At 38.0% G+C, this 10,780-nt stretch overlaps 1 protein-coding gene across 1 annotated transcript in view; it reads left to right on the top strand.

The window, feature by feature from the left end:
• Positions 1 to 5,599: 5,599 nt before the first annotated feature.
• Positions 5,600 to 10,780, top strand: part of pdlim4 (PDZ and LIM domain 4) — a 53,303-nt gene continuing 48,122 nt past the window's right edge. Inside the window, exon 1 of the mRNA XM_046039612.1 lies at positions 5,600 to 5,883. Coding sequence (XP_045895568.1) covers positions 5,782 to 5,883 — 102 coding nt within the window. The 5' untranslated portion in view covers positions 5,600 to 5,781. The remainder of the gene's footprint in view (positions 5,884 to 10,780) is intronic.

Here is a 10,780-nt window from a genome sequence, read left to right as displayed (position 1 = left end):
GTCTCATAAAGTCTGACACTGTTCATTGTGGTTGTAAAGAAGTCAGCACTCAAACCCCAGTTCCTGTGTCATTGTAAAAACTGTGTGGTGGAATACACAGCCAACACAATAGAAAATGTGTAGGTGTCCATGTAATTACATCTAGGGCCTAACATTATGGCTGATAAGAAAGGTTGATTATTACATTATAAAGTTTGTCACACTGTGTGATTATTAAACTAATAATGCCTTGTGAAGTTGTTATTAACAGCAACATTGGACAATCTGTGGACAATCTACTCTTTTGTGATTTGTCTTTTACAAGGAGTTTAAGCGTGTTCTATGGTTGCATTGTGGCTCATTGTAAGTCACTCTAGTGTTTCACCTACATGTCATCACTGTTAAATATATACATTATGTAAACAGGTCTGCCACATCTCCAAATAGGAATGCTGGGTCTCTGATGAGATGTGACACATAGCAATAGCTACACAATAGCATGTTTTAGACTCTCTGGGAAAACGTGTTCACATACCACATACTGTACCTATCCATGCTTCTTTATGACAAGCATGTGCCTGGAAAATGTTATTCTTAAGCAGTGTTGTAGGAAAAATCTGTAATCCGAGCTTAATGAACAAAACCAGTTCAGTCTGTCTGTCATTGTTTTGCTGTTTCAGGTTCATTTGTTATTCTCTGCTGGGTCAGTGTGCCCAGTTAAAACTGCAGCTGCAGTTATGACAATGTTTAAGTCATGAGATGCTGAATGAGAAAGGTTCTTACTGACAGTTAAACTATGCATACACGCATGTGCAAAAAGTGCAAATTCAACCATACAACAGAATCAATCACTTTACATTAAGGCATCATAGCATTAATAATATTTCATAAAACATGATAAAAATATTTTATCATTAAACTTAATTAGCTAACAAAGTATTATATTATTCTTGTGAAAGTGTATCTCATATTAATGCACTATACCTGAAGATCCATTCACATCTGTTTGTTGTTCCAACAACAGTAACGCTGCAGCACCACATTAAGTATTCATTGCTAGCATCTGGTCAGTGTCAAGTGTGTCTCTGTGTGTGGCCAGGATATGTAGCCGTTAAATAATAAGTCCTGTGAAAAGGATCATTTTTATGCTTTTAACAGTTTCTCACCAGCTAGGCAAATTAAACTTTAGATATTATGATGCAATTACTTTGGTCTGAAAATGACTACATGAAATGAATACATTTGTGTGGATTTAATCATGTTTGAAATTTGCTGAGAATACAGAACCTTTTTCACGATAGAGCTTAAATGTCCATACACAAACAGGGCTTCATACTGTACGATGAGCTGCAAACATATTAAACTGGTTTACCACCTTGACTGAAACATTTTGGTGGTTCTGATTTCGGAATAATTGTGAAAGAAGTGGACACATACTCTTCAAATAAAGACAGGTATTTTCTCGGGTAATAGTTGTTCTTCTCTATCAATTATACTAAGTATAATAATCACATAAACTTGCTGATGGTAAGTGTGCAAGTCTACATGCATTCTTATGAGATAGCTTTGGGCTTGTGGCCGTCTTATGTTATGAAATCATCTGTTTTTCATTTCTGTCTCAGCAATATTGCAACCACATAAATTAAGCTTCATGAATTCCCTACAACTATTTGCTTCCCCATGGGGGACTCCAGGCACAGCGATGTAAGTGGCACCATTGTTTCCAGCCTGTGTCAGTACAAAAAACTACCCATTTTCAATGCAGGGGATAAGCTACCAAATGTTGTTTGAGCAAAAAAACTGGCTAAAGAAGCTATTTTGGTAATGCAGCAAAGATGTTACCAATCGGGAGCTAGGTTTGCTGCTAGATTTGCCTGCAGCAGACTTCTGGACCTCACTTAAAATTGTGATAGTGATTCTAAACCCTGCAAATAATGGGCATCTAGTATTAAAATGATAAATGTGGGTTTTTAATTACAAACATAAACCTGTAATAACTGATTTTTTGGCCACTTGGTGTACAAAACATTTACATATTATTAGCTTGCTGTGCTGAAAGTGTTTTGTTTATTTACACATATCTGTCAGAAATGTAACAACATAAGAGTTCATGTTGAGTCATGCTTTTGGGCGCTTGTGTATATTTATGTCAAGAGCTCATTAACTGATTATAAGAATTCTAAATTTTATTAGACTGCATATTGATTGCATGTTGTGAATAATGATGTAAAGGAGGAGTCTTGTACAGTTATAATTCAGAGTTATTATTGTGGGATTGCTGTCACAAAATTTGAATGGACTTTATTATTAATAAAGGTATACACATTACAAGCACAGCATTTTAAACAGTTTTTGACCTATTAATCAGGGGAAATGCGTACATGCTGATGTGAATATGTGGTTACCAAATGATATGCATAAATATATAAATGGCTCATACAGATCAATTATAAGATCGCTTCCTGGACACATTTCATGATCAGCAGATGCATTTATTAGTAGTTAAACTTTTTAAATAATGCTAAAATCACATATCTGCTATCTTTAAATCATGTGGTTGGTTCCACTTGGAAGTGGACTGAGAGTTTGGTCTACACCAGAGTTTGATTGAGAGCTTTCACATCAGCCCAAAAGAACTGCACTAACCAGGCAAATGCACCGTGTTTTTTTTTATCTAAACCAAACAGTTAGGCATGAAAGCACACCCAAACAGTGAAGTTGCTGGCCTCAAAACCAAAAGCTGAAAGAGGCTGATGGGAAGGACAGAGGTCCACAGTGATATAAACCTTTGTTATTATAAAAATGTTGATTAAGGCAACTTTAATATTTGTTAAAAACCTTAATGTCAATGTTGACAACATCTGAATAGTACATGAAAAGTTTATTTTCAAACTCTGCTACCAGTTTGGCATTGATAGCCAACAGTTTATTTTCAGGCTTGAAAACTTTGAAATACTCAGGCTTAGTAGCCTATTTGCATTACTGTTTTAGGCTATAGCCTAATTATAACTACTACTAGCCTAACTACAGCTGTATTTTATGCATGCCTTAATGTATGGTATTTTTTAATCATACACAGTACAGTAAAGACCTTTGGGCCAATGAAAAATGTTTTAAAAACTCGTGGTGTTCTATTAAAAATAAATTTCTTGCTCAGTTTATGAGAATACATTTATTGGAAATAACTGGGTATAGTTTGACGACATAGATCATTATTAGCCTTTATTTACTACCAGTGAAAGAGCATTTGTGCAGCAGTTTAGATGACATCATTCTTCCAGACGGCACAGATAATCCAGACGGAGGCGAACAGCTCATGATTACAACACTACTGCTACCCCTCAGGTTCCTTTTGGCTACATAACATGGAGGCAAAATCAGGGTCTAAATAGATTTGTAGAGATTTAAATGGACATCTAAGATGCTGGCCAGGCTATGTCAAATGATGACCATCCAGGGAGAAAAGAACAGAGAGATGGGAGCTCTCTGTAGTTTGACTCAGATTTATTGGTTACAGGCTTTGAAGAAGATGCATATCCGAAATGTCAGCCTGTTCATCTGTTCAATAAATCTCCAGTGCAGACTTCAGCCCTCTCATCCTTTCTTGGTCTTTGGTTAGTCATCCTTTGATGTAGTCTGGGTAACAAGCAATGGAGCAGTCTGTAAATACTGTTTGGGACCCCTTGTGAAACATGATTATTGGCTTTGTTCACACATCCATACAAATACTGTATGGGCATCTTGTTTTTTTTAAACTGAAATGTTCTTCTGGACTTTTGTTGTGAAAATGTGAGGCATAATGATGATGGCATAATGGAGACATGTCTAACAATTAAAAATTAACAATGTTAGCCTGTGATTGATTATTTGTCAGTGTGTATCTGAATCCAAAATCTTGAGGGGAGGTTTTTGAGTTTGTATACACTCAATTGATCTGACTTAGCCTTAGTGACTTTTAAGAGACATCATGTGACTCATATTCCCTCTGCTTCTTTTCTTTTGTTATAGCAAATGCAAATGCAATAAATGTAAATTAATTATTTGCGTCACAGCAGGTCATTGTGCAAAGTTTATATAAGACTTTGAAAGCACTCCCACTCACAATGCGCTGATGATGACACCTGTTGTTGAGATCCAATTGGTTTGACATCAGTGCCACTGTTTTTACACAGCAACTGGGATAGGTTAGTGTCTGACTCAAATTGACTCAGACCTTCAGACAGAGCTACACAAGCCTGCAGATGTCTGAAAGACAGATTCCCAGGAATGTCTATGAGATCATTCCATCAGCAGTAGAAAAATCATACTCAAGCTCAGTGACTCACTCTGTAATTGGCTGGGGAAAAGGAGGAATCAAGAAGTTGGGCAGAGAGGATACTAGGATATCCACTGACAAATGGGTGAGGCGTCCTAATTACATCTTCATTGTTGAGGATGACACTCAGGCCCTACGGCATTTTGCTTAAGACCCAGATGAGTGAGTTATTGACTGGTCTTAGATTCAAATACATGGCCAGACAAGTCCCAAAGGCCAGAGCACTCTGTGAGCCCCAATTTATGTATTTATGTCTTCTTTGTTTTTAGTCACGCTATAGCAGCATGGCTTTATGGATGGCAATGTCAGCCTGTTGCTTTTTAGTGAAATGTCTCAACAACTGTTGGACAGAGAGCCATGAAATTTGGCACAGATATTCATGTCCTCTGCAGGATGAACTGTAACAACTATGATGACACCAACTTTTTATCTAGCACCATCATCCAGTCAAAATTTTAATTTGTCCAATTGTCTTAGATTTATGGCTAAATACCTGTAAAATTAAAGACATTCCAATTAGCTGCACTACGTGAGTATTGCTAATTAGCAAATGTTAGTGTGCTAACACTCTAAGATGGCTAACATGACAAACATTTTGTCTAACTATCAACATGCATTGGCGTTGAGAGCATGTTAGCATGCTGATTTACAGTAGCATTTAGCTCCATCCTAACAGAGCTGCCAGCATGTGTGTAGACCCTTCATCTAGTCTTGTTGTTAAGTCATTTTTAAGGTAATGTTTCATCCAAAAGTTTTACCCTACAACTTACAAATTAATGAACAGGTCATATGTAGGCTATATTATGAGGTTAACTATAATAAAAGCTAATAATTAAAAGACCGGCCAGTAAAGATATGTAGGCCACTGTATTCATTAGGGTTCAGAGTTTTCAGTTTGACTAGGTTTAAACACACATAGGCCTACCAACAATATATAGACTATAGCTTTTGTTAACATATAAACTTAAAAGTTAGCCAATATTTTTGCTTATTTTTTTATTTAGAAGTTAAACTTCTCAGGTGTATCTATCTAACTGTGTTATGTTATGTAGGCCCTACACCCCAGCTGATCATGTAATATAATGCTGAATCCAGTTCCGCCATTTATACCTGCCGTGTTGACCAATACCCTGATATTTGTTGCTTCCTCTCTCTCTCACAGCCATGTCACAGCACTGCGGGTCTTCCCCGGTACAGCTCGCTACGCCCCCTCCCCCCTTCTCTGTATAGACCGGGTGAAGGCGGGCAGGACAACCCGTCATCCCACGTCAGAGGCGGCTTCGTTATTTAAACTTGAATCAAGAGGGGAGTAAAGTTTTTACAGACGGGACAACGTTGCCTAGCAGCTAGGCAGAGGACTCCTGCTACTTCACGTCGCCTTGTTTGTGTGGGGTTTTTTTTTTCCACCCGTAGCCCATATCGAGGAACCGCGGACACTTCCCAGCTCTGTCTGCCTGTCAACTGTCTGTTTCCCTCTTGAAGTCTATATGCCAAACATGCCCCAGACCGTGACACTAAAGGGACCCTCTCCTTGGGGGTTTCGACTGGTGGGAGGACGGGATTTCAGCACACCGTTAACCATCTCCAGGGTAGGTAACTTTAACTTCGCTGCAGCCTATGTTGCTTCGCAGTGTATTCATTCATTAAGCCGCGCGCAAAGTGGAACGGGGCACCTATATATAAATATGTTTTACTACATTTGAAACCGTGATGATCATCCTCATTACAACCATTTTAAGGAATTTGCCATTTCCAAGCCAAATATAGCCTACTTAGCGAAAATAATTGGCTGGCGCAAGAGATATAAAGAACATTTTTGAGTGACTGAGTCAAGATTTAAATACTTTTAATCCAATTAATAAATCTTTAATAAAATGTCGCCAAGGTGTATTACCCATAACAGCTGTAATTATAAGTGTATGACTAGCAGCTTTACCCTAAAGGCTGACATAAGGTGCCGTCTAATTCCTGAGTTTAGCGAGTCATTGCACTTGCATCGCTGTCCCTCAATCATAAGCTTTCAGTGGAAGCCAGAAAAAACGCAATAGTGTTAGGTTGGATTAAACTACATCAGTGCCACCTTAAATGTGGCAAATGGTTCAAGGACTTTGCCCTTAATTTTTAAATACACATGCTCCACATTTTGAACATGTGTTGGCCACAGTGACCACAGGTTGTACTACAGGCTCATGTAGACCTTCTTAAACTGGTGCAGGACATTATGATCATGGTTTCTGTATCAATGTATGTGATATTTAATCATTTTCAATATTACAGGTGTTAGTAGTAGCTAAAAGTAAAAGTAGTGGTAGTTGTATTCTCAAAGCTTTGTGAACTGTCCTGACCCATAGAATACGGGTCAAGAGTCAGTGTGCTGGCAGTGGATCTGGCAGTAGCCAATAGTTCATACCGGCCAGGGTAAACACAGTCCGGTCCTGCTGCAGGGCTTGCTGACATTTGTTTTTCATCAGAGCTCATTGGTGCTGCTGAGGGATTCCAGGTGTTGTGCTCAGCTGTATCACTAGCCCCAAACCGACCCTTTAACTACAGGGCCCCTAGCACTTCAAACTAGAGGGGTAATTTTTAGATTTATGGCGGGAGATTTACCACTTTGAGAGGAGCAGATGAAACTCTTGACAGTCACCTGAAGTGCTCCCTGTTTTTAAAGGTACCAGTATATCTAAAAAGAGTCGTGACGCAAAGGTGAGGCACACTTTGACTCACAGTGTGTGCCAAGTCAAACGTCCTGACAGTTGTATGTCTGCAGGTTTGTGGTTTCTTCTTGCTGATTCCTGCTTTCTGTGGACGGAGCACTTACTTCATGCTTGATCTTCTTGTTTGAGTTTGTCTCTACAGAATGTACATGGAGTACAGTTTCCAATAGAGACTGTGTTCCAAGACCAGAATCCATTTGGAAAAATCTTGTGTTTCATGCTGAATTTAAAGGCAAACTATTCCCTAATGCAACTTCAGGGCATGTCAGGTTTTGTGATACATGCCTTCCTAACTTTTTAAATAATTTGTACAGCAGGCAAGTTTTGGTTTGAAGTGATTTAACAATTTCTGAATGTTACAAGTCCAGTCTGTGCACACTTGTACCATGGCAGGGAAGTCTGCATTCTGAACATTGCGTAACTCAGGGATGATGGCATCAGTGAAATTAATTACAGGTTGCACTTTATAGACAGTTACAGCGCATAGCAAAGGTGGCAATAAAAACCAACGCTCCCAATAGCTGCTTGCAAGAGTCAATAGGGGAGTTTTGGCTAATCCTTAAATCTTGGCTTGAAAATTAGAAAAGGAAGCAGCTGGAGAGATGCAAGCATATTTATCAAAATATGTAATGTCAGAGGCATAAATACACAGTCTTTTGGCAGCAAGACCCAGTATTACACTAAGACTTTTTTGCTTTCTACCAGCCATTACAGAGCAGTTTGATGTTCAATTGACGTCACATGCTCTGAAACATCTGCTGACAACACAAAATGTGTTTTATTGGCAGAACTCGGTAATTGTTTTTTCCTGGTGTCTAATACGCTGGTTTTATGTGGGTGAATAAATCGAAATTAAATTCAAAGCGAAGTGAGACAAAAAAAATAGAAATGGTGGGAAAGGAATAGATTAGATTCATCTAGATTCATCTCATGCGAGCTGGTTGCATTTGAGTTTGAAGCACGATGTGATTCATTGCCGCTGATATACTGGAGTATCTCCTAAACTTGCTATTCATCATACACTTGCTACATTCTTGCAGTACAGTGCGTGCCCAAAACGGCAATTACAGTGTGTTGAATGGTGACGCAGTGAGAGATACATGGAGAGAGAGAAACAGTGTTTACAGAGAAGAATAGTTTATGTCCAGCAGCGTCCAAAATGCCTCTTCAGGGGGCATTTTATTATCATGTAAATCTCACACAAGTCAGAACTCTCTGAACGGCTTAACAGTGTCTGCTAGCTCTGTATTACTAGTCAAGAGAATATCAGGTTTAAGACAAGACCTAAATGCTAGACCTAATAGTTGTTTTTGTGTTTTACATATTTTGCACAATTAAATCTCTACTTTGCATGACATTGATAGATCCCTCCCCTCTTCCCCCACGTCTTTTCGGCATATATAAAAGAGTATGCCATGAAACACCTGCACTTGGACACAGTGAAAGTTGTAAATACCAGAAAACAAGTTCTGATGGCAGCAGCTGTTTTTTTGCTTAAGGTGGTAATGTTCCAGGATAAGCCCATTAGTCCCCTGCCAGCCCATTAGGATTCTAGCCACTTAATGGCGTGTCTACTAGACTGTGGAAACATTTGCCCTGATAGCCTGTGTGTGCATGCTGTGGTTGGTTGTTTTATGGCTTTATGTGCACGAGAGAGAAAGAGTGGCAGAGAAACAGAAACATAATAAAATCACTGATGTAACTGCAGAAGCATTTAGAGAGGATACGTTGAATATGGCAGCTCTGGTATAAGCCCTTCTGTAAATCAATGTCAAACCAACGTCTAGGCAGAAGGTGACGCAGGACGCTTGTCAGTCCTGCCAAATTGCAAACAAGTCGTATTCTGGACAGGAATTCACAACTGAGTGTTGAGTAAATAATGACCCAAGCAGTGCGCAGAATCACAGTCCAACTTCCTTTCTGACACCTTCATACTGTGCCTCCTGCTGTGAAGTGTGTTTTGTTGATGCATGATGGAAAAAGATCTGTGCAGCTTTCAGACAGCTAGTGTTAAGGCATTTTAGAGGGTTTTATTTTCACACAGGCCACATCACTGAAATTGTGAAAAAAAGAAAAATGTCTATTATAGATTGCAGATAGTTCGTTTTGTCCAAAACCCAAAGTGAGACCACGTTTAACCACATTTGTCTCTAATGTTTATTTGTTTATTCGGATCCCAATTAGCTGTTATTAATATGGCAACTACTCTTCCTGGGGTCCACATACTACAAACATACATATATGTACATACAATTCATAAAATACAACAAACATATAACATACAACATATAAGTTATACATGAATCTAAAAACGATACCTACAGTGCAAAAGTATCACCTTGTGTATATGTGATTACACAAGCTAATGACAAAGGAAAAAGCAACACAACACATACACACAATTATACAACAAACCATTCACCTAAGCTCATCAATGTTTGAGTTATTATTCAAGTGGTTTATTAATAGTCTTTTAAAAACAATGAAAATTTTATTTTTATTTATTTATTATTTTATATTTTATATTTAAATAATATTTTGATGGCTCTATACATTACAGATCTGCACACCGCATCAGTCCTGGGTTTTTTCAAAACTAGACAACCCTTTGTGGCCTGCAGAGTACTATATGTATGTTGGTTTCTCACATACTTTATTTGTGAGTACAGACAATTAACGATTATTTCCTATAACAAATATTCCTAAAGAAATTCAAAAGGTTCCATGCCAACGTCTCTTCCACTCTAAGCCATGAGAGACTGGCATGCACACTGTCCGTACTCAGCCTCACACCCGATGAACTATTTGTAGCTTAAACAGATCTTTTTTTGGCTGCACCTGACCTGCCAGGTGAACAGTAATCAAGGTGGGATAAAACTAATGTCTGTGTCACCAGCACTCTAGTGGCAGGGGTAAGAAAAGGGGAGCATCTTCTATTTCTTGATATTCCATTTCCCTTTTTCTAAACAATTTTATCAATATGTTTCTCCCATGTTAACTGTCCATCTAGTGTAACACCAAGCAAATTTACCTCTTGAACCTGTTTGTTTTGTGTAGGCTGTGAGTGATAGGCAGAGCTGATTATCACCATTAGTGGCATGTCTAGACGTGAACAAGATACTTTTGGTTTTTGCTACATTTAAGACAAGTCAATTTTCACAAATCCAGTTCACTACTAGTTGTAATTCCGATTGAAGTGTATTTCTTAATTTGTTTATACTAGTTGATTTAAAAGGAATAGTTGAATAACTTTTAAATGCACAATAAAGTACTGGTCGCACATCCAAAACAGAAACTCTTGTTTAGTTTAGTATGGTTGCAACTAAAAACTTGTCATTATCGATTGATCGGTTACTCGTCTACGGGTCTTTTAAATGTATCAAATTATTTAAAAAATGAAAATAAGCATATTCCCATAATTTAGAATCTGGAACTAGGGAAAATGATTAATTATTTAATTATTATTATTTCATTATCTAAGTAGTTACTGATGGACAACTTCTTTAAGCTATAATTCAAGTCACTGCCGAACACAAAAACATACTAAATAGAACTCGAAGGCTTATTTTCCACAAAGATCCATGTAGTAACTGTTTATTAAACAATATGTAACATACAGTAAGCAATCAGCTTGCATTATCTTAGTGTTTCCTCTCTGGCTTCTTTTGTTTCTAAATGGAATCAAAGTTTAACCTTACACATACATTCTCAGAGGAGAACTGGAACTGGCTTTCTGTCTGTTTGGTTTGTGCATTTAAATGATAGGATCTTA

Source organism: Micropterus dolomieu, linkage group LG23 (genome assembly GCF_021292245.1).
Source record: "Micropterus dolomieu isolate WLL.071019.BEF.003 ecotype Adirondacks linkage group LG23, ASM2129224v1, whole genome shotgun sequence".
NCBI classification, from domain to species: Eukaryota; Metazoa; Chordata; class Actinopteri; order Centrarchiformes; family Centrarchidae; genus Micropterus; species Micropterus dolomieu.
Note: the sequence above shows the minus strand (reverse complement) of the source record. Positions and strands in the feature narration are given on the sequence as shown.